The sequence below is a fragment of the Lipotes vexillifer genome, unplaced genomic scaffold, assembly GCF_000442215.2.
Source record: "Lipotes vexillifer unplaced genomic scaffold, Lipotes_vexillifer_v1.1 scaffold1114, whole genome shotgun sequence".
In the NCBI taxonomy this organism is placed as follows: domain Eukaryota; kingdom Metazoa; phylum Chordata; class Mammalia; order Artiodactyla; family Lipotidae; genus Lipotes; species Lipotes vexillifer.
In genome coordinates this window covers 3768904-3796050 of record NW_006779031.1, presented here as the reverse complement: position 1 = coordinate 3796050, position 27147 = coordinate 3768904, and the positions used below count along the sequence as shown (strand labels likewise).

General features: G+C 39.2%; 1 protein-coding gene across 1 annotated transcript in view; it reads right to left on the bottom strand.

Moving 5' to 3' along the window:
- Positions 1 to 27147, bottom strand: part of ARHGEF6 (Rac/Cdc42 guanine nucleotide exchange factor 6) — a 120459-nt gene that overhangs the window by 27545 nt on the left and 65767 nt on the right. Inside the window, exons 7-9 of the mRNA XM_007452082.1 lie at positions 17496 to 17590; positions 14175 to 14270; positions 12549 to 12671 (exon numbers count right to left, since the gene is read on the bottom strand). Of these exons, the coding sequence (XP_007452144.1) occupies positions 12549 to 12671; positions 14175 to 14270; positions 17496 to 17590 (314 nt within the window). The remainder of the gene's footprint in view (positions 1 to 12548; positions 12672 to 14174; positions 14271 to 17495; positions 17591 to 27147) is intronic.

Sequence of the window (27147 nt, the reverse complement as noted above, 5' to 3'; positions counted from 1 at the left end):
AATTGCAGCTACAATTTGATTCTTAAGCTGAATGGTGGGTACGTGGGTGTACTTTATTTTATCTCTGTTCTTTGTATGCTTGAAATATTGCGTAATTTCTTTTCTAAAAAACAACGAGAAGCTGGTAGAAGATGAATAAAGCAGACATGGGAGGTGGCAGCAAGTACCTTGTGCTATATGCCGGGTACTTGGTATACATTATTTCACTGCATCCTCACACCAGCCCTGCAAGGTAGGTGATTTTATCCTCATTTTACAAGTGAGGAAACTAAGGCTTAAAGATTAAGTGAATCACCCTGGGTAACACAGCTTCTAAGTGGCAGAACTGTAAACTGAGACAATATAAAAGTGGGAAAAAGTTTTTAGGCTGACATCAAGGAGAGGCATGAAGGGGATGGTGGCATGAGATGCTATCTGGACCCATCCCCCGGGGAAACAAGCAGAGCTAGTGGAACCTATAAAAACAACCATTTAAAGTCTCTAGAAAGTGTTCCAATGACATCTGGTAAATGAAGAAAACATTTATTCAAGAAAATATTCTAAAACTCAGTAAGAACAGGGAGAGCTTGGTATTTGAGCCATGACCTGCTCTCTCCCTCTCTCCCTCTCTCCCCCCTCCCTCCTCCCGGCTCAGTTTGCTGGAAGCCACTCCAGGCAAGTGTGGACAAGAGAGGGCTCCCTCTGCCCTCAACTCCCAACCCAAGGACACAGTATCTCACTAGCGTATCTCAACTGCTTCAGCTCTGAGTTGAAGATGCTGAATGCCTAGTGAGTGTGGCTGAGAGGTTGGACGGAGAGGGAGGACGCAGGCTGAAAATACTGGCACCAAATTACCCTCACCCCAGCTCGCTTGCAGGGTAGAGGTTCTGTTCTGGGAAAGGTAAACAGAGAAGACCAGAGGCTACTGCCCTGCCCAGCACCCAGAGTAGTGGGTCAAAGATTTTGCCCAGGGGAGAGGCAGCCAGACTATAGGAACAGTGAGCTTTCCTCAAAGGAATTGGTTCTAGTTGAAAAACAGTGTGGGGAAATTCAAGCCAAAGGTCTCTTGCGAAAGCAATGAAGATTTTGGTGGTAAGCAAATGAGAGAAGGCTGGTCCTCTTAATTAAGAACAACAAGCTACACAAGAGGCCAGCTAGGTCAGTAGAGAGAACCAGCAAATTTCAAAGACTGGTCTCAAAAAACTACCCCTAGAATAAAGAGCCCAGAAATAAACCCACAGGCCTACGGTCAATTAATCTTCGACAAAGGAGGCAAGAATATACAATGGAGAAAAAGCAGTCTCTTCTATAAGTGGTGTTGGTTAAGCTGGACAGCCGCATGTAAATCAATGAAGTCAGAACACTCCCTCACACCCTACAGAAAAATAAACTCAAAATGGCTAAAAGACTTAAATGTAAGACAGGACATCATAAAACTCCTAGAAGAGAACATGGGCAAAACATTCTCTGACATAAATTGTACTAATGTTTCCTTAGGTCAGTCTCCCAAGGCAATAGAAATAAAAGCAAAAAAAAACAAATGGGACCTAATCAAACTTTAACCTTTTGCACAGCAAAGGAAACCATCAACAAAATGAAAAGACAACCTACAGACTGGGAGAAAATATTTGCAAACAATGTGACTGACAAGGGCTTAATTTCCAAAATATACAAACAGCTCATACAACTCAATATCAAAAAAACAAACAACCCAATCCAAAAATGGGCAGAAGACCTAAGTAGACACTTCTCCGAAGAAGACATACAGATGGCCAACAGGCACATGGAAAGATGCTCAACATCACTAATTATTAGAGAAATGCAAATCACAACTACAATGAGGTATCACCTCACACAAACAGTAAATAAGAATGTTAATATAACAAATGCTATAAATATATCCTCACTCTCTTCTCTCAGTTTCATTAATAGAAAATTATATTAATAATAACGATGGTGGGCTTCCCTGGTGGTGCAGTGGTTGTGAATCAGCCTGCCAATGCAGGGGACATGGGTTTGAGCCCTGGTCCAGGAGGATCCCACGTGCCGCGGAGCAACTAAGCCCGTGCACCACAACTACTGAGCCTGCGCTCTAGAGCCCGCGAGCCACAACAACTGAAGCCCGCGCGCCTAGAGCCCGTGCTCCGCAGCAAGAGAAACCACCTCAATGAGAAGCCTGCGCACCACAACAGAGTAGCCCCTGCTCTCAGCAGCTAGAGAAAACCCACGTGCAGCAGCAAAGACCCAATGCAGCCAAAAATTAAATAAATGAATAAATAAATAAATTTAAAATAATAATAATAATAACGATGGCAATGTATTATTGGGTTCATAACATATAGACATAACGTGTATAACAACGGTAGCACAAAAAGGGAAGTGGAAATAGAGGTATACTAGGAGTAACATTTTTATATCTCACTAGAATTAAGTTACTGTAAATGTGAAGCAGATTCAGACAAGTTAAGATATATAACTGGAAAGCCTCAAAGCAAACACTGAAAACATAATTCATGGGGGTGGGAGCAGGGATTGACTGGAATGGGCATAAGGGATCTTCTGTGACAGAAATGTTCTTAAATTGGATTGTGGTGATGGTTGCACAACTCTATACATTTACTAAATGTAAGTTAAACAAATTGGTTTAAAAAGTAAAATAAAATAAAATAATTCAAAAACCCATAAAAGGACATTGGGTTTCAGCTCTGACATCCAAAGAGCTTAGAAATTATCATTACCATCCTCGCAACAAGAAAAACACTGAACAAACTGAAAATCAATTACTTTTCTTAGATCCACTGAGAATTGAGATCACAGGGAAAACCACTACTCCCAAATCTAGAAAGACAGGCAAACACAAAGAATTAGAACTGAGCTCAACTTCCCTGAGGAGAAGCCACTGGAGCCAGTAACTGGTAGGACCACTCAAATGGAAACTGTGATGAACTGCAAGAGTCTGAGTGTGGACTAGCTTGACAATTAAAAACTCCCAGGGGGCTTCCCTGGTGGCGCAGTGGTTGAGAGTCTGCCTGCTGATGCAGGGGACACGGGTCCATGCCCCTGACCGGGAAGATCCCACATGCCGCGGAGCGGCTGGGTCCGTGAGCCATGGTCGCTGAGCCTGTGCGTCCGGAGCCTGTGCTCCACAATGCGAGAGGCCACAACAGTGAGAGGCCCACGTACCGCAAAAAAAAAAAAAAAAAAAAGGAATCTGCCTGCCAGTGCAGGGGACATGGGTTCAATCCCTGGTCCCGGAAGATCCCACATGCTGCAGAGCAACTAAGCCTGTGTGCCGCAACTACTGAGCCCGCGTGCCACAACTACCGATGCCCGCGTGCCTAGAGCCCGTGCTCTGCAACAAGAGAAGCCACCACAATGAGAAGCCCACGCACCACAATGAAGAGTAGCCTCCGCTTGCCACAACTAGAGAAAGCAATGAAGACCCAACGCAGCCAAAAATTAATTAATTTAAAAACAAAAAAACAAACAAACAAAAAGAACCTCCCAACAAAGAAAAGCCCAGGATCAGATGGCTTCACTGGTGAATTCTATAAAACATTTAAAAATGAATTAACACTAGGGACTTCCCTGGTGGTCCAGTGGTTAAAACTCCACGCTTACACCACAGGGGGTGTGGGTTTGATCCCTGGTCAGGGAACTAAGATCCCACATGCCCCGTGGCACGGCCAAAAAATAAATAAATAAAATTTTTTTAATAAAATGAATTAACACCAATCCTCCTCAAACTCTTCCAAAATAATTAAAGAGATAGAAACACTTTCAAACTCATTTTATGAGATCAGCATTACCCTGATACAAGAGCCAGAGAAAGACACCACAAGAAAAGAAAACTATAGGCCAATATCCTGATGAATATAGATGCCAAAGTCCTCAACAAAATACTAGCAAACCAAATGTAATAGCACACTGAAGGCATCATACACCATGACCAGTGGGAAATATACCCAGGATGCAAGGATGATTTGACATACAAAAATCAATCAATGTGATACATCACACTCGAAGGGCAAAAGATAAAAATCATATGATCATCTCAATAGATGCAGAAAAAGCATCTGACAAAAATCCAACATCCTTTCATGATAAAAAGTGCTCAACTAATTAAGAATAGAAGGAAATTGCCTCAACATAAGAAGGCAATATATGAAAAGCACAGAGCTAACATCATACTCAATGGTGAAAAACAGAGCTTTTTCCTCTAAGATCAGGAACAAGGCACAGATGCCCACTTTGGTCACTTCTATTCAACACAGTACTGGATGTCCTAGCCAGACAGGCAAGAAAGAAAAATAAAAGGCATCCAAACGGGAAAGGAAGAAGTAAAATGGTCTCTGTTCACAGATGACATGATTTTATATGTAGAAAACCCTAAAGACTCCACAAAAAAACTGGTAAAACTAATAAACGAATTCAGTAAATTTGCAGGATCCAAAATTAACATACAGAAATCAGTTGCATTTCTATACATTAACAATGAACTATCCAAAAAAATACAGAAAGAAAGAAAGAAGGAAAGAAATCTCATTTATTGATACAATAGCATCCAAAGAATAAAATACTTAGTACTAAACTTAACCAAGGAGACCAAAGACTTGTACACTGAAAATTACAAAACACTGATGAAAAAAATTAAAGAAGGAACAAACAAGTGTAAAGACATCCCATGTTCACAGATCAGAAGAGTTTATACTGTTAAAAATGTCCAGATGTCGAAAGTAATCTACAGATTCAATGCAATCCCTATAAATCCTCAATGGCATTTTTTTTTGACAGAAACAGAAAAAAACAATCCCAGAATTCATATGGAACCAAAATGAACCCCAGATAACAAAGTTGGAGGTTTCGCACTTCCTTATTCCAAAACATATTACAAATCTACAGCAATTAAAACAGTATGGTTGGCACAAAGAAAGACACTAGATCAACGGAACAAATTAGAAAGCCTAGAAATAAATCTATGTATATATGTTTAATTGATCTTTGACAAGGGTGCCAAGAATATATAATGAGAAAAAAACAGTCTTCAAAAAACGGTACTGGGAAAACTGAATATGCACATGCAAAAAAAAAAAAAAAAAAGAAACTGGAACCTTACCTCACACCACACACAAAAATCAACTCAAAATGGATTCAAGACTTAAACATAAAACCTGAAGCTCTAAAATTCCTGGAAGTAAACAGGAGAAATGCTTCCAAACATTGGTCTTGGCAATGATTTCTTGAATATGATACCAAGAGCACAGTTAACAAAATGAAAAATAGGCAGGTGGAACTACATCAAACTAAAAGGATTTTTCACAGCAAAGGAAACAATCAGCAAAGTGAAAAGGCAACCTATGAAAAGGAAAAAATGTTTACAAATCATATATTTGATAAGGGTCTAATCTCCAAAAAAAATAAGGAACTCCTACAACTCAATAGTAAAGATACTAATAACCTAACTCAGAATTGGGCAAAGTAACAAACACATGAAAGGATGCTCAACATCACTAATCATAAGAGAAATGCAAATCAAAAGCACAATGAGGTATCACCTCACACCAGTCAGAATGGCCATCATCAAAAAATCTACAAACAAGAAATGCTGGAGAGGGTGTGCAGAAAAGGGAACACTCTTGCACTGTTGGTGGGAATGTAAATTGATACAGCCACTATGGAGAACAGTATGGAGGTTCCTTAAAAAACTAAAAATAGAACTACCATACGACCCAGCAATCCCACTACTGGGCATCTACCCCGAGAAAACCATAATTCAGAAAGAGTCATGTACTAAAATGTTCATTGCAGCTCTATTTACAATAGCCAGGACATGGAAGCAACCTAAGTGTCCAATAACAGATGAATGGATAAAGAAGATGTGGCACATATATGCAATGGAATATTACTCAGCCATAAAGAGAAACAAAATTGAGTTATTTGTAGTGAGGTGGATGGACCTAGAGCCTGTCATACAGAGTGAAGTAAGTCAGAAAGAGAAAAACAAATACCATATGCTAACACATATATACGGAATCTAAAAAAAGAAAAAAAATGGTCATGAAGAACCTAGGGGCAGGGCAGGAATAAAGATGCAGACCTACTTGAGAATGGGCTTGAGGACGTGGGGAGGGGGAAGGGTAAGCTGGGACAAAGTGAGAGAGTGGCATGGACATATATACACTACCAAATGTAAAATAGATAGCTAGTGGGAAGCAGCCGCATGGCACAGGGAAACCGGCTCGGTTCTTTGTGGCTGTCTGGAGGGGTGGGATAGGGAGGGTGGGAGGGAGGGAGACGGAAGAGGGAAGCGATATGGGGATATATGTGTATGTATAGCTGATTCACTTTGTTATAAAGCAGAAACTAACACACCATTGATAAGCAATTATATTTCAATAAAGATATTAAAAAAAAAAAGAGGGCTTCCCTGGTGGCGCAGTGGTTGAGAGTCCGCCTGCCGATGCAGGGGACACGGGTTTGTGCCCTGGTCCGGGAGGATCCCACACGCCGCAGAGCAGCTGGGCCCGTGAGCCATGGCTGCTGAGCCTGCACGTCTGGAGCCTGTCCTCCGCAGCGGGAGAGGCCACAGCAGTGAGAGGCCCATGCACCGCAAAAAAAAAAAAAGTGGGCAAAGGACTTGAATAGACATTTTTCCTAAGAAGACATACAAATGGTACATGAAAAGATGCTCAACAACACTAATCATCAGGAAAGTGCAAATCAAACCCACAATGATATTTTATAATAACTATAAAAGGAGTATAACCTTTAAAAATTGTGAATCACTATATTGTACACCTGTAACATATAATATTGTACAGAAACTATACTTCAATTAAATATTACATTAGTATTTGTTTGAGGAAAAGAGATACATGACCCTTACTACATGAGATTGTATACATTTAAGTAGAGAAGTGTAATAGTTACTGTAAACACACACACACACACACACACACACACACACACAATGAGACATCCCCTCACATCTGATTAGGATGGCCATTATCCAAGAATAAATAAATAAATAAAGACAAATGTTGGCAAAGATGTGAAGAAGTTGGAACCTCTGTGCATTGTTGGTGGGAATGTAAATTGGTGCGGCCACAGTGGAAACAGTATGGAAGTTCCTCAAAACACTGAAAATAGAACTACCATTTAATCCAGCAATCCAACTTTTGGTTATTTATCTAAATAAACTGAAATCAAGGTCTCGAAGAGACATTTGCATTCCCACAGCCAAGTCGTGAAACAACATAAATGGCCATTGATGAATGAATGGATAAAGAAATGTGGTATGCACATGCATACCTTTTTTTTTGCATACCTCTTTAAAGAGAACGAAATCCTGTCATATGTGAAAACATGGATGAACTCTGAGGACATCATGCTACGTGAAATAAGCCAGTCACAGAAGGAAACATACTACATGATTCCATTTATATAAGGTATCTGAAGTAGTCAAACTCATAGAAGCAGAAAGTAAAATGGTGATTTCCAGGGGCTGGGGTAAGGGAGAAATGGGGAGTTGCTGTTCAGTGGATATAAGTTTCTGTTATGGAAGACGAAAAAGTTCTAGAAATCTGCTGTACAAAACTGTGCTTATACTTAACAATACTGTACTGTACACTTAAAATTTTGTTAGGAGGGTAGATCTCATGTTATACATTTGTTTGTTTTACCACAATAAAAATAGAAGGAAAAAAAGTGGAGGCAAAATGAAACTTCCTTAGGCAAACAAAAACTGAGGGAAACTGTCACCAGTAGACCTCCTATCAAATATTGTTAAAAGAAGTATTTCAGAGAGAAGGAAACTTGGACCTACATGAAAAGGAAGAGTGTCAGAGAATAATAAATGCAGTTAAAATAAAATCTTTTTTCTTATTCTTAATATATCTAATAGATACCTGTTCAAAGTAATAAAAGCAACAGTATATTGAGTGATTTTATGTTATGGATACATGAAATGAATGAGAACAATAGGAGATGAGGGGAAAAATTTAGAATACTCTGTTATAAGGTACCTGCATTACCTGTGAAATGGTAAGTGTTATGTGAAAGTGCTGTTAGGTTAGTTGTAAATGGATATTACAAACTCTAGGGAAATCACTAAAATTTTTTCAGAAAAAGACAAAGAGAAGAAGAGAAAATGAAATCATATAAAATGTTTAACTAAAACCAGAGAATGCAGGACTTCCCTAGCAGTCCAGTGGTTAAGACTCTGTGCTTCCACTGCAGGGGGCAGAGGTTCAATCCCTGGTTGAGGAACTAAGATCCCACCTGCCGGATGTCACAGTCAAAATTAAAAATAATAATAATAAAATCACAGAAGGCAGTAAAAGGGGGGCAGTAAAGAAAGAACAAGGGAAATGAAGAGAAAATGGTTACAAATATTTTAGATATTAATCCAACTATAACAATAATCACTTTAAATATGAATGGTCCAAATATGTCAGTTAAAGGACAGAGATTCTCAAAGTGGATTAAAAAAGCAAGACTCAATTATATATTGTCTACAAGACACAGACAGATTATAAGCAAAGGTATGGAAAATGAAATATTAACAGCAATCAAAAGATAGTTGGATTAGCTATATTAATTTCAGAAAAAGCTGACATCAGAACACGGAAAACTATCAGGGATAAAGAGAGAGAATTACAGAAAGATACAAGGGCCATTTCTCCAACAAGACAAAGCAATCCTTAACATGAATGCACCTAACAACAGAACATCAAAATACATGAGGCAAAAAAAAAAAAGTGATAGGACTTCCCTGGTGGTGCAGTGGTTAAGAATCCACCTGCCCACCAGTCCCCTCCACCAGGAAGCCTACACAAGCCCCTGAACCAACCTTACCCACTGGGGGCAGACACCAAGAACAATGGGAACTATGAACCTGTAGCCTGCGAAAAGGAGACCCCAAACACAGTAAATTAAGCAAAATGAGAAGACAGAGAAATACACAGCAGATGAAGGAGCAAGGTAAAAATCCACCAGACCAAACAAATGAAGAGGAAATAGGCAGCCTACCTGAAAAAGAATTCAGAGTAATGATAGTAAAGATGTTCCAAAATCTTGGAAATAGAATGGAGGAAATAAAAGAAACATTTAACAAGGACCGAGAAGAACTAAACAGCAAACAAACACTGATGAACAACACAAGAAATGAAATTTAAGATTATCTAGAAGAAATCAATAGCAGAATAAATGAGGCAGAAGAGCAGATAAGTGACCTGGAAGATAAAATAGTGGAAATAACTACCACAGAGCAGAACAAAGAAAAGAGAATGAAAAAAATTGAGGACAGTCTCAGAGACCTCTGGAACAACATTAAACGTACCAACATTCGAATTATAGGGGTCACAGAAGATGAAGAGAAAAAGAAAGGGTCTGAGAAAATATCTGAAGAGATTACAGTAGAAAACTTCCCTAACATGGGAAAGGAAATAATCAATTAAGTCCAGGAAGCACAGAGAGTCCCATACAGGATAAATCCAAGGAGAAACACGCCAAGACACATATTAATCAAGCTATCAAAAAATAAATACAAAGAAAAAATATTAAAAGCAGCAAGAGAAAAGCAACCAATAACATACAAGGGAATCCCCATAAGGTTAACAGCTGATCTTTCAGCAGAAACTCTACAAGCCAGAAGGCAGTAGCAGGACATATTTAAAGTGATGAAAGGGGAAAACCTACAACCAAGATTACTCTACCCAGCAAGGACCTCATTCAGATTCGACAAAGAAATTAAAACCTTTACAGACAGGCAAAAGCTAAGAGAATTCAGAACCACCAAACCAGCTTTACAACTAATGCTAAAGGAACTTCTCTAGGCAGGGAACGCAAGAAGAGGAAAAGACCTACAACAACAAACCCAAAACAATTAAGAAAATGGTAATAGGAACATACATATCGATAACTACCTAAAATGTAAATGGATTAAATGCTCCAATCAAAAGACATAGACTGGCTGAATGGATACAAAAACAAGACCTGTACACATGCTGTCTACAAGAGACCCACTTCACATGTAGGGACAACCTCATATATTAACAACCACTGAGTTCTACACTTTAAAATGGTGGATTTATGGTATGTGAATCATATCTCAGTAATGAATCAAGTAACCCAATTTAACAATAGGCGAAGGATCTGAATAGACATTTCCCCAAATGAAGGTACACCAATTACCAACAAAGCACATGAAAGATGCTCAACATCATTAGTCATTAGGGAAATGCAAATCAATATCAAAATGAGATATCGTCACTTCATACCCTCTAGAATGGCTATAATCTAAAAGACTGATGATAACAAATGTTGGTGAGGATGTGGAGAAAATGAAACCGTCATAAATTGCTAGTAGGAATATAAATTCGTGTAGCCACTTTGGAAAACAGTCTCACAGTTCCTCTAAAAGTGAAACATAGAGTTACCTTATGACCCAGCAATTTCACTCCTACGTATCTAGCCAAGAGAAATGAAAACATAGGCCTACGCAACGACTTGTACATGAAACTTCATAGCAGCACCATTCACAATCCATATGTCCACAAACTGGTGAATGGAAGAACAATATGCAGTATCCATACAATGAAATATTTTTCATTGTATGTATGGCAATTTAAAAAAACAATGTACTGTTAAGTGCAACAACATGGATGAACCTTGAAAACATTATGCCGAGTGAAAGAAGCCAGACACAAAAGGCCATATGTTGTGTGATTCCACTTAAATGAAATGTTCAGAATAAGCAAATCCATAGTGACATAAAGTATTTTAGTGGTTGCCTTGGGCTGGCAATGGGGAGTGACAGCTAATGAGTATAGGTTTGTTTGGAGAATGATGAAAACCTTCTAAAATTGATTGTGGTGATGGTTGCACAACTCTGAATACACTAAAAATAATTTAACTGTACACTTTAAATGGGTGAATTGTATGGTATGTGAATTATATCTCAATAAAGTTACTATAATAAAAAAGAAACGGTAAAATTTTATTTCTTAAGCTGGGTGGTGGGTACGTGGGTGCTCATTTTATGATAATTCTTTAAGTTTGCATTTAGATTATTCACTTTGTAGGTGAAATACATGTGTTAATAAAAACATTTTTTTTTAGAAGTCTGACAGACCTGGATTCTAATTCTGGCTCAACCACTTAACAGCTATGAGTACTTGGGCAGATTACTTAACCTTCTAATGTCTTATCTGTAAAGCAGAGATGGTAATAATAGTAACTCCCTCATAGGCTTTTACATCATGTGCCTGGCACGTTGTCAGTGTTATTTTTAGCTCTAAGCAGTTGAGCCACTTGCCTAAATAATCCAGAGTCATGGCTTCTCTTTCTTTAAACTCCAACTTCCATATTTGCTATTCCACAAGAGTTCACAACTTTCATCAGGGAAGTAAAATTCACCTTCAAGTAGGACCTACTGAATTCTACCTTCAAAATGCCCTTACATAACAGCTCTATAAAGCCAATCAAGCTCCTAATGAACCAGGACAAAGCCAAAGTTTCCATCACTTCTGAGGGTTGTTGTCACCCACTGTTCCAGCCTGGGTCTGGGAGTATAAGTCAAATTAAGAGAAGAATAATATCTTTTCAGTCTTGAGCAGCCTCCAGAATCATGTCGGTTCTGAATCTAGTCTCCGAGTTCAGTCATAAGAGACTCTGTGTGTTGTTCTTCCTATTGTCCCAGCTGGATTCCTCGCACATGGCTTCAAAGTCCAAACTGTGTCTTCAAGCCTATCCTACAGAATTCTGGCCCAGATGAATGTATCAGTGAATGTGTCAAGGGTGAGTCGGCAGAGGGTAAGGAAGGGTAGGATAGATGTGAGCTTAGCTGGGTCCCTTGCAAGGACTCTTAAAGGAGATACTGTGCTGCTGTTCTCCATGAATCTGAAACAATTTAAATTCATGTATAATTGCCATCAGAGACCCTGGCTTAGAGTACCTGACACCCAGTTCACAGGGTTAGTTTCCTTCCACCTTTCCCTGCTGATGCCTGCCTTTTAGCCATATTACTACTTGAGACTTCCTCTACCAGACAAAGGGAGAGTGAAAAAGAGATGAACCTAGGCATCTTAGCTCTGCAGCAACTTGGATAAAACATTCACTGGGATGGGGAAGGCTAAACCATTGGCTCTAAATAGAATTTTACTTCAAGAAAGCCTTCCCTGACCCTTCGTTCACTCCACACTTTGATACCATGTTCAAAGTCTCACAGCTTCCTTTTAATTACCCTTTTCTAATACAACATGTTTACAACATTTAATTTCATGCCTATTTCTCTCAAGAGTCTATGCTCCCTGAGGGAAGGGACCTTCTCTTCCTTGTTCACTACTGTATCCCCATCAACTACTATAGGACCTTGCACATAGTAGGTGCTCAGTAAATTATTTGTTGCATGAATGGACAATAAATCCATATAACAATGAATCAATTTCTGGTATGATGAATGGGGATAATCAAGAGTTCAGTGGGAGATCTTGGATTTCCAAATGAGGTAGTCCTGGGAAAGGATATCATTGCAAAGCAGCTTTTTGGGGGAAATGTTAATGATTTACCTGTGCTGGGTGAGTACATTTACAGCTGAAGGATGATTTGCACAGTAAGCCAGATACATAGACTTAAAATGAGGCATGAGGTTCAGGAGACAACCACCTACTTTGTGTTGGTTTTCTGGAAACCTGTAAGCAAAACAGGTGAAACACAGAATGTAAAATAGGAAACGGGATAAAGGAAGATGATTCCAATCAAACCTGGTAACACGCAAACCTCATGAATTCTTTTGCCAAAGTTAAAAAAAACTTCTATATTATAACCATTTTATCTATGAAATGCAAGTTCTTGGCCACTGTTTTAAACTCTAGCCACCAAACATAGCTCCAATATATAGGGTCAGATACTTATTTGGAATTACTAGGGTTTTTTAAGATGCTTATTCAAATTATAATATTCAAATTTAGCCGGGCACACTAAATATACTCTTGATTAATTTGCATGAAGTTCAAGTACAGACAAAACTAACTGAATCCAAAAATGACACATCACAAAGGAGTATTACGTAGTCTTGGTGGCCTGGTGTTGCTAGGCAAGGTGATATCCAGATGTTTAGAATTACATGGCACCCATTTTAGTTTGCAGAAAAATCAAAAAAACACAAGAAAGAAAAAAAATTACTCGGAATTCCACCATCCAGAGATATCTATTATAACAATGTTGGCATATTCCTTGGACTCTCTTCTACATGTTTCTATATAAAATGAAAAGCAAAGATTACAAATCTAAATAGTAATCTGCTCTTCTCACTTAGTCACCATCTTTCCATACCAATAATATGGATCCCTATCAGCATTTGCAGTGGTTCCTCAGGTCTCTTTACAGGGGGTTCTCACCAGCTTCGTCCCTGGACAACCACCCGTGTCTCATTAAGCTCAAGAAACAGGCAATTGCCCCCAAATTCCCTATAGACGATGAAAGTCACCAATTCTCCGAGATCCACTACTTGGAAAACTAATCTTACTCCAGAAACATATTGCCTGATGATCATCACAGTTCATTCTGCACTTCAACGAGCTAGCTAGCCATCAATGATGCGTTGTGGTTCACATAAAGATATTACTTGGGGCTTCCCTGGTGGCGCAGTGGTTGAGAGTCTGCCTGGCGATGCAGGGCACGTGGGTTCGCACCCCGGTCCGGGAAGAGCCCACATGCCGCGGAGCGGTTGAGCCCGTGAGCCATGGCCACTGAGCCTGCGCGTCCGGAGCCTGTGCTCCGCAACGGGAGAGGCCGCAACAGTGAGAGGCCCGCGTACCGCAAAAAAAAAGAAGAAAAAATTACTTGGAAAAGTAATTCGCAATGTACAAAAGAAAAATATCTAATCGATGACGAAGCCATCATCCATGGTCAATTTGGACCTTATTTGTCAATATGATTTTTAAATAAAGTGAGAAATAACTGACCGGATGTAGAGTCCTGATAAGCAACTAGTGGGTTGACTCTGTGAGTACCACCACCTAGTAGATTTTCTCTGTACTGGGGCAATTTATCAAAGTTGGAATAAATGTATAAATGCATAATAAATGCATAAATATAAAGTGCCCCTATCTAAGACAACAGTTAAAAGAAAACAAAACACATCAAAAAACCCAATGTTGCTAGCTATCCTGATGGCGACGTGCGACACTTACTTTGAACATTCTTCCAAGGCTTGGCAGAGCGTCTGTTGAAACGCGCATACTTCCTCGAAGTTTCCCAATAAAGATGTAAATTCCACAGTACTCAGACTGAAAAATATATATATGTAGTTTCAGTGAAGAGAACTTGGGGATGACTCTAGTTATCTATCTCTAGTCTACTCAGCTGATAGTTTGCTAGTAACTGGCAAATGGGAGAAGGGAAGCAATCCCTATATTTTAACTTTAGGTTTTTAATTGACACCAACTCTGTGATCTCAAGCAACTTTCTAAAGCTTCTTTCCTTGATTTCCCTTTTCCATAACAAGAATAATGATCCTAAAGAAAATGAGTGTTTATTAGGGACATTTAGGTATTTTACAAAGCAAGGAGTAAATGAATAACAAGTGCTTAACATCTAAGCATCTACAGGGAACAGATTGGTGGTCGCCAAAGGGGGTGGAGGGGGTGGAATGGGGGTCAAAAGGTTCAAGCTTCTAATTATAAAATAAGTAAGTCATAGGGATGTAATGTACAGCATGGTGACCATAGTTAATAATACTGTACTGCATAGTGGAAAGAGTTGCTGAGAGAGGAGATCTTAAAAGTTCTCATCACAAGAAAAAATATTTTGTAACTGTATGTGATGATGAATGTTAACTAGATTTATTGTGGTGATCATTTCACAATATATACAAATATAGAATCATTACACCGTACACCTGAAATTAATATAATGTGATATGTCAAATACATCTCAAAAAAATATCTAAGAATCTAAATGGGTAGAATACAACATAGCTGGGAATAAGTGTAAAAACTTTTGAATAATCTCCTCTAGAGGAGCTGGGAAAGTTAATTGAAAGACATTATATATGCCATTCATAAATCAACTAAAGGAAATCTTGAGCGGAAATAGGAGGGAAGAAAATAGTACAGATGTGTTTGTTTGCTTGATTTTGGAATGGAATGGAGTCAAACACAAACTGAACCATTTTAATCCAGTGGCTCTGTACTAAGAATTTTCTCACCCTTTCTTCCCCTACCAAATAATAGGTGATAAAAACAAGGGCCAGCACTAATACAGCGCTTAATACTGAGGTAAGCATTTTACAAATAACAACTCGTCTTAACCTTACAACAACTTTATGAGGTAGGTACTATTGCTGTCTCTGTTTTACACATAGGGAAATCCAGGCACAGAGAGGTTAAAGCAAATCAGCCAAAGTCCCAAAGCCAGTGAATGGTGAAGCCAGAATTTGAACCCAAACATTCTAGCTCCAGAGTCCATGGTCCTAACCACTTTTTTTTTTTTTTTTTTTTTTTTTGCGGTCCGCGGGCCTCTCACTGTTGTGGCCTCTCCCGCTGTGGAGCACAGGCTCCGGACGCGCAGGCTCAGCGGCCATGGCTCACGGGCCCAGCCACTCCATGGCATGTGGGATCTTCCCGGAGCGGGGCACGAAACCGTGTCCCCTGCATCGACAGGCAGACTCTCAACCACTGCGCCACCAGGGAAGCCCCTAACCACTTTTTGAGAGAAAACTTTTCTGAAGATTTACTTAAAAGGCCAATGTCTGCCACATGTTCTTTCTCCTTAATAATACAAGGGGAGGGTTTCCAGGAGAGTAATTTTTGCTGACAAAGAAAAGGAAGACCCAAACAGACGTTACCAGTAACCCCTAGAGTATAAAAAGCACCCAGTTCCTCTGCTCTGATGCCCTCCTGAGCCACAAGCTGGAAAACCCCTCTCATGGGTGTCAAAAGTGAAACCCTTTAGCCAGCTTCCCTGGCTGCTGTTCCCCCATAGCAGCAAGAACCTGACTGGGGGCTTATCTGGACCTTTCAGGATCAAACAATAAACAGTCCCCTTTGCTCAAATCACTTTGGGGCCTACAGGGCAGAACCAATGGAAAGTGACTAGAACTGCATTTTGAATTTCCTTGGGAACAGTGCGGTTCTGACTCGGGTCTCTCACCTCCTCTGCCGCGGCTCTTTTCTTTTCCTTTGACTATTTCTTGATTGCTAATCAGTCACTCCTCCATTTGAAATCTTACCATCTTCGCTGCCAGGGTTACCACTTCAGTTCCCCTCTCCTTCTCTGCCTGTCACCTCTAGAACACGGAGCCACATTTTACTCGGTGGCAGGAGATGCAGTGGGTTGAGTCTGGCCACTGACTGACCGTGTGATGGGCAGGACAGTGAGCCTCTCTGGACTTTGTTTTTTTTTATTTATTCAATGAGGATAGTCATTTCTTCCAGGGCACTAGACCCAATGATTCACTGAGGTTCCATTCAGCTCTAAGGGCTATGATTCACAGAGCACTCCATGTTTTACATAAGAATAACAAAAGCCACTTTGTTGTTGATCATTTAAACTCTGACAAAACACAGGAATACAAAATCCTTTCATACTGAAGTAAGATTCCCATAGTGCCATGAAAATAACCGAGTAGGAAATTTAACAGGACATTATGCCTAAGCAAGCATGATTTAGGAAAAGGGAGAAAATTGTGAAATACATTAAACTTATTTAAGCCCGAAGCCAACAGTTTAGGCAATTGTTTGGCAAAAATAAACTCTTAAACTGAGGTACAAGAAGAGGTTTCTGTCCTCCATTCTATGTATCGACTGCTAAATTTACCATCTGACTTATAGATCATAATCTCCAGTAAAGTTTAATCCATTAAAATAAAAAAACACACATAAATGCAGTTAGCTATTATTTGTTACATATGCCAGGCCTACAAATACTAAAAAATGAACCGTCAATATTTTTCTTTTGTGAAAAGTAAGTTTTCAATTCAGGCCTTCAGATTTCTAAGACCAGGATAAGGTTTGAATATTTTTAACACCTCTTTCTCATTCACTTTTGCCTCGGTGAAATACTGGCTTGAATTGCTCTTAGGAACATTCACAAAATGCCATGCTTTTGCCATTCTGGGAGCATGGGAAAGAGCTTCTGCCCTGGCAAGCCAAGGTCAAAGCGAGCACAAGAATTTCCGGTGTCTGTGCTTTCTGCATGAAAACACCAGCAAGTCCTTTTTCCGGAAGGTAAAACTAGATGTTTCACTTCTAAAACGTACAAGATAAAAATGGTGACAGACAGAAAGGCAGATCGGCTCATTCCCTCCACAGCCAGAAGAGAAAGAAGGCCAAGCTCTCCAAAAGCTACATCTTGCATAATTTCTGTTGCTCTGACCATGTTCTTGGCAACCTGTGATCTGTGGAAATTCTTCTAAAGGGCAAAATCAATTATTCAGTGACATAAGAGTAATGACTCCATCTACTGACATTATCTTGCTTTGCTTAGCGAGAGGTTTAAAATATAAATCTTACTTGTTATTGGACTGCAGCGGTCTTAAGTAAGTAACAAGAAGAGACTGAAGTTCTTTAGCGTAATCTTTTTCAGTGTCCAAGATATTCTGTAACACCTATGGAGAAACAAAGGTCAAGGTATTGTAACTGTGAGAAAAGTCCAAGGTAAAATAGAGTTTTAGATCTTTTAACCAAATTATCAGAAAAAAAAAGTCCTATTTATTCAGCTAGCACTGTAAGTAAGGAGCACAAAATCTGAATGCACTTTGTTTCATTCTAGTAAACTACTCTAATAACTGCATGACAACTGGTTATACTGCATAACTCATACGAACACATTTTTTCAGAATTACTCATAATTGGAGGGGCCTTGCCATTTACACAGCACTACTCAGAATGCTTTCACATGCTTTAAATCATTTTATCCTCAGCAAAGGTCTCAGCTAACAAAGGATCATCATTCCCATTTTATGGATGAGGAAATTGAGACCAGCTACCTCAAGACACAGAGATTCAGTGTCAGGATAATTTCATGATAACTGATGTCAAACATCAAAAAAAGATTTTTTTAAATTATGTTCTTGAGAAAATCTTTAGGTGACAAAATCTGAGGACACTGAATTTTTAAGCAGTTAAAACTGGTTTTTTAATAAAGGTAAAAAGTGCTAGTATGAACATTTCAAAGAGAAAAAGAAGCTGAAATGTGAGGAATTTAACAAGGAAAATGATGCTTACCAGTATTATTAATGATAGCCAAATGAAAATCCTATCGGCAAAACAACCAATGTACAGGTCCACAACTTCTCTGCCCCCACCAACCCTGGGGTCACACCTCATTTCCCAGCCTCTTCTGGAGGCAGCTATAACCTTCATTCTAGGCTCCTAGAGATCACCAAGTTAATATTTTGGTGTATTTTCTCTCATATCTCCTAATCCATTCAACACAAATTTACTGAGTGCCTCCTTGGTGCCAAAGGCCATGCCTGTCCTTAGGGAGTTTCTACTCTGTCTTCAGTGGGAGCCATTAAACACGGGCTCACAAGACAATGTGAAGCATTCTTAGCCAGTAGAAGCCTCTTAGCCTACCAATATGCCAGACATATACTCACAAGACAGTGCATGATGATCTGCTATTGACAGGTGGAGTGGACAAAGCAATTGGAGGTCCAGGTAGCTGTGGGTTTTTTGGGAAACAACTGGACTGGAAGGTGGTCGTCCAGGCTCTGCTACCAATGGACAGGTTGCTTCAGTTTTAAGGCTCATCTCAGATTGTGACATTTCACCTACCTCAGGGACCATTGTGAAGAGGTAAGTGTGAGACACTGTACAGGTAGGTGCTGGGTGAGCTGGGAAACAGTCCCTCCAATTTAAGGGGTTAAAAAAGGTTTCTCAATGGCAGCACTATTGATATTTCAGAGCAGATAGCTCTTTGTTGTGAGCAGATGCCCTGTGCACTGTAGGGTGTTTAACAACATCCCTGGCGTCTACCCACCAGATGTCAGTTGCATGCCACCCCCTACCCCATTATGACAACCAAAAATGTGTCCAGACATTGCCAGATGTCACCTGAAGGGCAATATCACTCCTAGTTGACAAGGATATAGGCCACTGGGTGGCTTCAAAAGCTAGGGCTTAAGTTGTAGCCCCTCCTCCCAGCCACTCATGTCTACTTTCAGTTTCTCTATTCCTCAGGGAGGAATGCCTACTTTCTAAAGGTGTAAGTGTAAATTTAAGGGCCTGGAGGTACCAGTACTCTGTGAAATTAATCCAGGGATGGAACAGAAACGTTACCCCTATAGAAAGTCGAAGCACAACAAAGGAAATTAGAAACTATCTTGAAATGAATAAAAAAGAAAACACAACATCAAAACTTATGGGATGGAGTTAAAGCAGTTCTTAGAGACTGTAAATAGCTGTAAATGCCTACATCAAAAAGAAGAGGACTTCTGGTTTCCAGTCCAGCATTTAAGGCATTTGGAAGTCATCACTCCATCCTAAAAGCAAGTGAATAGTTGAACAACTAGAAAAAAAACTTTGCTTACATCTTTCAGGGAATTGAGATCACAGGCAAAAATGGTACACTTAAAATTGGAGAGACAGACAGGCAGATAGAGAATCATAACTTGCTGGACCAGAAGACCATGAGCAGAAGCCTCCATGGGAAGTGGTATCAGGGTAGGAAAACCTGAACTGTAATTGATGAATTGCTGGGGGCTCAGTGCAGAAACATCTGAGAGTTAAAAACTCTAGGGGGTCCAGTCACAGAGGAGCACACCCACACTTCTGTGACTTTTACCTCCAGAAGCCGTACCAGGTTATCACAATAAAGATTGGAGGAAAATCTCCCTTGTGCTTCAGGAGAGGGAAGGGAAAAGTAGCCATTTTGAAACTTACCAGAGCATTCTGTTCTTCATAACAAGGTCTGCCCTCAAGAGAGAAAGTATTTTACCAAACCCTAATCTATTGGGGTTTTATCAGAGCCTAATATACCTAGGGGAAGAGAAATACCCTACTCCAGCTCCCTCTAGCCTTCCTGTCCTACCTAAGGGAGGGGAAAAAAAGACTGAGAAACACTGCTGAAGTTCACAGTCTAGGGACATAAGCTCACCAAAAGCCTGAGACCTAATCATAGGACTTGAGAACACTTCCCCTGACCTCATACCTTACCACCATATTACTAAAGGCCTATTTACTGCAGTTCTTCTTACCTAGTACATCACATCTGGCTTCCAACAAAAAATTACAAGGCATATGAAAAGGTAAAAAAAATACAGTTTGAAGATACAGAGCAAACATTAGAACCAGAATCAGATATGGTAGGAATATTGGAATTATCAGACCAGGATTTTAATATAACAATGATTTATATGCTATGGGCTCCAATGGAAAAAGTAGACAACATGCAAGAAGAGATGGGTATTGTAAGCAGGAATAAATACTGAGAAGGAATAAAAATGAAATGCTAGAGATCAAAAACACTCTAATAGAAATGAAGAATGCCTTTGATGGGCTTGTTAGTAAACTGGACCACTGAGGATAGAAGCTCTGGGCTTGAGGATGTGCCAATAGAAACTTTCAAAACTGAAAAGCAAACAGAAAAAAACCCTGAAAAATGGAACAAAATATCTAAGAACTGTGGGACAACATCTAAAGGTGTAACCTATGTGTGATGAGAATACCAGAAGGAGAATAAAGAGAGAAAGGTACAGAAGAAATATTTAAAACGACAATGACTAAGAATTTCCCCAAATTAATGTCAGACACCAAGCCACAGATCCAAGAAGCTCAGAGAAAACCCAGCAGGATAAATGCCCCCCCTGCAAAATGTCCCCTAAGCACACCATATTAAAAATCCAGAAAAATCCAAGATAAAGAAAAGAAATCTTGAAAAAAGCCAGAGGATAAAAATACTTTACCTATAGAGAAGCTAAGATAAAAATTATACGTGACTTGTCAGAAAGCATACAAGCAAGAGGAGAGTGGAGTAAAATATTTAAAGTGTTGGGGAAAAAAACCCCACCAACCTGGAATTCTGTATCTTGTGAAATTTTCCTTCAAAAGTCAAGCAAAAATAGACTTTCTAGGACAAACAAAAATTGAGGGAATTTTCTTGCCAGAAGACCTGCTTTGCAAAAAGTGGGTTTTTTTTAAAGTTCGGAGAGGGACTTCCCTGGTGGTCCAGTGGCTAAGACTTCATGCTCCCAATTCAGGGGGTCCAGGTTTGATCCCTGGTCAGGGAACTAGATCCCGCATGCTGCAAAAGAGTTCGCTCACAACTAGAGAGAAGCCCGCGTGCCGCAACGAAAGATCCCAAATGCCACAACGAAGATCCCGCCTGCTGCAACCCAGCACAGCCAAATAAATAAATATTTAAAATTTTTAAAAATTAAAAAAATAAAGTTCGGGTGGGATAGGGAGGGTGGGAGGGAGATGCAAGAGGGAGGGGACATGGGGATATAAGTATACGTATAGCTGATTCACTTTGTTATACAGCAAAAACTAACAGAACAATGTAAAGCAATTACACTCCAATAAGATGTTAAAAAAATAAAATAAAAAATAAAGATCAGAGAGAAAGAAGATGTTATAGGTTAGAAACAGATCTACATAAAGAAAGAAAGCATGAAAGAAGGAATAAGTGAAGATCAAATAAAAACTTATTTTTCTGTAAATCAACTATACCTCAATAAAAAAACAGTTTGTTCAAAATAATAATAGAAACAATGTATTAGATTTATATATATATATATATAATGATTATGTGTGCTTATGTATAAGTGAAATGAATGACAGCAATGATACAAGGGATAGGAAGGAGGGATTAGGAACACTTTGTTATTGTAAAGTACTTGCACTTGTACCTGTGAAGCAATACAGTGTTATTTGAAAGTGGACCTGGACTAGCTCTAAATGTATATTGCAAACTCTAGGGCAATCACTAAAAAAGTAAAAAAAAAAAATTCTAAAACTACACAAGGTACCAAAACTGACTCACAAAGAGGTAGAAAATCTGAATATCTCTATAACAAGTAAAGAGATTGAATTAATATTCAAAACAACTTCCCATAAGTTAAAGCCCAGGATGAGATTGCTTTATTGATTAATTCTACCAAAAATTTAAAGAATTCACATCAATCCTTCACAAACACTTAAAATCCTGGAAAAGAAGAGTGTACAAAGTTAGAGTGTATACTTCTCAATTTCAAAACTTACTAAAAAGCTTCAGTAACAAGACAGTTTAGTACTGGTATAAAATAGATATATAGACCGATGGAATAGAATTGAGAGTCCAGAAATGAACTCATGGCGAACTGATTTTTGACAAGAGTGCTGTGAACTTCCAATAAGGAAAGAATAGTCTTTTCAAAAAATGGTTCTGGCTAAATGGGAAAAGAATTTGATAAAGAATAGATACATGTATATGTATAATTGAATCACTTTGCTGTACACTTGAAACTAACACAACATTGTTAATCAACTATACTTCAATATAAAATAAAGAGTTAAAAAAAAAAGTATATAAAAAGTGGTGCTGGGACTTCCCTGGTGGCTCAGTGGTTGGGAATCCGCCTGCCAATGCAGGGGACACGGGTTCGATCCCTGGTCCAGGAAGATCTCACATGCTGCAGAGCAACTAAGCCCATGCGCCACAACTACTGAGTCTGTGCTCTAGAGCCTGTGAGCCACAACTACTGAGCCCGCGTGCCACAACTACTGAAGCCCACGTGCCTAGAGCCCGTGCTCTGCAACAAGAGAAGCCACTGCAATGAGAAGCCCAGGCACCGCAAAGAAGAGTAGCCTGCACTCTCCGCAACTAAAGAAGGCCCGCGGACATCAACAAAGACCCAATGTAGCCAAAAATAAATCAAATAAATAAATAAATAAAAACAACAAAAAAACAAAAACAAAAAACACATGTACCCTTTGATTGTGCAATCCCTCTTTAAAGAAAAAGAAAGTGGTGCTGGGGCCACTGAATAACTACATACAAAGAAAGAATTTGCACTCCTACTTCACACCATATATGAAAATTAACTCAAAATGGATTCAAGAGTTAAAACTCCAAAACTCTTAGAAGAAAACAGAGGAGGAAATCTTCCTGATCTTGAATTCAGCAATGGATTCTTGGATGACACCAAAAGCACAAGCAACAAGAGAAAAAATAGATAAACTGAAATTCATGAAAATTGAAAGCTTTTATGTATCAAAGGACATTATCAAGAAAGTAAAAAGACAACCCGCAGAATGGGAAAAATATCTACAAATCATATATTTGAAAAGGTTCTACTATTCAGAATATATAAAGGACTCTTACAACTCAACAACAAAAATAATCAGTTAAAAGTTGGCAAAGGATTTAAATAGACATTTCTCCAAAGAAGATATACAAATGGCCAATAAGCGAATAAAAAGATACTCACCATAGTTATAACCATTAGGGAAATGCTAATCAAAACCACAATACTATTTCACACTCATTAGGGTGGCTACAATAAAAAGAAAAAAATAGAAAGAACAAGTGCTGGTGAGGGTGTGGAGAAACTGGGACCCTCATACATTGCTGGTGGGAAAGTCAAAAATTGTAACTGCTGTGGAAAAGTTTGGCAGTTCCTCAAAAAGTTAGACATAGAGTTATTATATGACCCAGTAATTTCACTCCTAGAGAAATGAAAACATATGTCTGTGCAAAAATTTGCACATCAATTTTCACAGCAGCATTATAAATAATAACCAAAAAGTGGAAATAATCCAAAGGTTCATAAACAAAACCTGGTATATATCCATAATATGGAAGATTTATTCCGTCATTAAAAGCAATGAAGGGACTTCCCTGGTGGTCCAGTGGTTAAGAATCCGCCTTCCAATGCAGGGGACACAGGTTCGATCCCTGGTCGGGAAACAGATTCCCACATGCTGCGGGGCAGCTAAGCCTGTGCACTCTAGAGCCCGCGCACTGCAACTATGAGCCTGCATACCACAACGACGATCCCGCATGCTGCAACTAAAACCCAACACAGCCAAATTAATTAATTAATTAAAAAAATACTTTCCTTCTTTAAGAAAAAAAAATGAAGTACTGATACATTCTACAACATGGATGAACCTTGACAATACTATGCTAAAAAAGAAGTCAAACACAAAAGAACAAATATTGTATGATTCAATTTATATGAAACATCCAGGATAGGGAAGACCCATAGAGACGGAAAGTCGATCAGTGATTGTCAAGGGCTGGAGGGAGTGACTACAAACGGGTACAGGGTTTCTTACTGGGTGATGAAAATGCTGGAAAGTAAGATGGTGGTGATCATCACACAACTCTGTTAATTTACTAAAAATCAGTGAATTGTACACTTTAAAGTGGTGATTTTTGTGCTGTGTGAATTATGTGTCATTATAGTTGTTATTTTAAAGTCAAAGCACAAATTTCTCATCTGTTAATAGAAACTTTTCTGTTTTTTCTCTGACTCCAAGTCCTCATCCAGTAGTGTCCTTCCAAACTCAAATGTGTCCATTGTTAGCGGTCTCTGCCCAGCTGGGCTGCTGTTCATTGCAATGTGTTAAATAATCATTTATCATGCTCAGCACTAGGATTCATTTTTTTATTCTTAAAAATGGAGAGAGCTTCACTAGAATTCAACAGTACCGCATTTTATTAAGAGGTAAAGCTCATACGCAGACTACCGCTTTAGCAACATTTGTCTACAGTATTTGTGTTGGAGGAAAAAGAGGATCATGGCCTGGCTTCCCACTTATATTCAGGAGAGAATGAAGTCATCTCATCATCTCCTTAGCTCACATTTTTCTAAAGAGACCATGTCTGGTAATGAGCCATCTCATATCCTCAACCTTGCTTTCAAGCACTGTTGTCTGTAACTGTCACACTACCCAAAGTATAATGTCCATTGAAAAAAAAGAAAAACAGAGTAAAAAAGAAAACAAAACAAAACAGTCATTGCCTGAGGGAATTTTTAAATTAGAAAATTCACAGACATTATTTACATCACAAAATGTGATTTTTAAGACAATTAAACATCACTGCTTTAATTCCATGGTTGCTATAATTCAACATTCCTCCCCCCATTGAAACAGTTTTATTATTTTAACTTCCTTTAAAATTCTATCACAGGTAGTTCCTTTAAGAGAAAGCACTAAGATGCTGCAAGAAAGGTGCCAACTGTCCTGCTCCAGTGGATTTATTTGCTAGGCAAAGCAGCACACTTTCTAAGGGTTCCATCTGTGCTGGAACCACTCATATGGGACAAACAGAGGTAGGAAGGCAGACACTCCCTGCTGCCTTTGAGTAAGTTCTGGAGAGTTGAATGGAAACATACACTAAACTCATATTGTTGCAAGTCTTGAGGGTGGCTAAATGCTGACTTTACAAGCTAAATTGACACAGGTGATTAATGAGTCCTTCATTAAATAATGCAAAATTTGTTTGAATGATGATGTACTAAATAGCATTGCCCTTACTGTGGTTTGATTAGTAGAAATGCTCATCAGGGTGGATGCCTGGGATTCTCTCCCAAATTCACTTGGATTTTTATTGCTTTCCTCAATCTCAGAAGACCAACTGATGAACTGTGGAGACTGGTTCTTTATTTTTCAGGCCACAGGGCATCTACTGTAAAAGGATAAAAAGGGAAGCAGACAGAGAAGGCTATGTGTTCCCAAACAGAAGGCCTCAGTGGTGAGTCAGAATGCAAACAGTTTGGCAGGCCAACCAACTCCAGAGCAGTACAGTCTGATCGAGATGAAATCCACTCAAATACTAAAATGGACTGTGTCCAGACATTGCCTTTGCCTCTCTGACTCCATCTTCACAAGGACAATAGAGTATCCTTTTGCTCAATTAACCTCTGACTAAATTCAGAATAAAACAGATGGTGAGAAGCCATAGAAAAAAGAGGTGGAGGCCTTTTGTACCTCCATCCTGGGCTATTGATTTTCCAGTAAAATATATTTCCTTCATTTCCTGGAAAGGCTTTAGAGTGAGTTCATTTTTATAACTCTGTTTTCCATAAGGGAACAAGTCATATAAGTCTGAAGAAATTACTTTAAGAGGCTAAAATGCATAAACAAAAGCTGGAAACAGAGATACATCCCATGGTAAAGGAAGATTATAATGGCCCCAGGAAACCTTAATCTAAGCAAAACCATCATATTATAGGAATTCTGAGATAAGTATGATGCCTGCAAAAACGGGTTCATGTTGGTAAACTCCTAGGAGATGGGTAAAGGTAATACACTACGGTATTTATGTCATATTTGATGTATATGGCAGAAGAGCTCGCCTGTTTACATTCAAGTGCAGTGATCAATTTCACCCCTCCAGGTCCTTGGTTTTCACAAAACAAGCAGCACTCTTGCCCTGTTATGGACAGATTCTGCAAAACAGAGATGGACTCTGAAAACTCTTGTCACCTCCCTGACCTCAGATGGAAGATATGGATGAGTTAGGCAGGAAATGGGTAGGTAAAAAAGAATAGGGGATATAGAGAAGGAATAACTGGATAGATGTGTAAGGTAGTTTAGGCTGGTGGTTTTACAAAAGCGAGGGTGCACAGAGGCTTTTTAGGGCAGTGAAATTACTCTGAACAACACTGTAATGGTGGATACATGTCATTATACATTTATCCAAACCCACAGAATGCCCAACACCAAGAGTGAATGGTAATGTAAACTCTGGACTTTGGTGCTAATGATGGGTCCATGTAGGTTCATCAGTTGTCACAAATGTCCCACGCTGGTGGGAGATGCTGATCCTGGGGGAGCCTGTGTATGTGTGTGGGTAGGTGGTATACAGGACATCTCCAACCTTTGGATCAATTTTGCTGTGAACCTAGAACTGCTCTAAAAAATAAAGTTTTTTTTAGAAGGGTAGATAAGCACTAGAAACGTAGAGAAAATTCAGGGTGGGAGCAAGTGGGTAAATAGATGAGTGAGAGAGAAAAGGGGGGTAAACAGAAGATGCGTGGCAGAAGCAAGAACTACAGGAGGCTTCCTGGGATTCTGATGTGATTGAACGGGTTTCAGATTTCTTCCCACCTTTCCGACCGCACGGAGGTTCTGGTAAGACATCTGCCACACGTTACAATAAAGGAGAAGAAAGTTAGAAAAAATAAATAATATTGGCCCTTACTGATTATATTTTCCTATTTGGATGTAG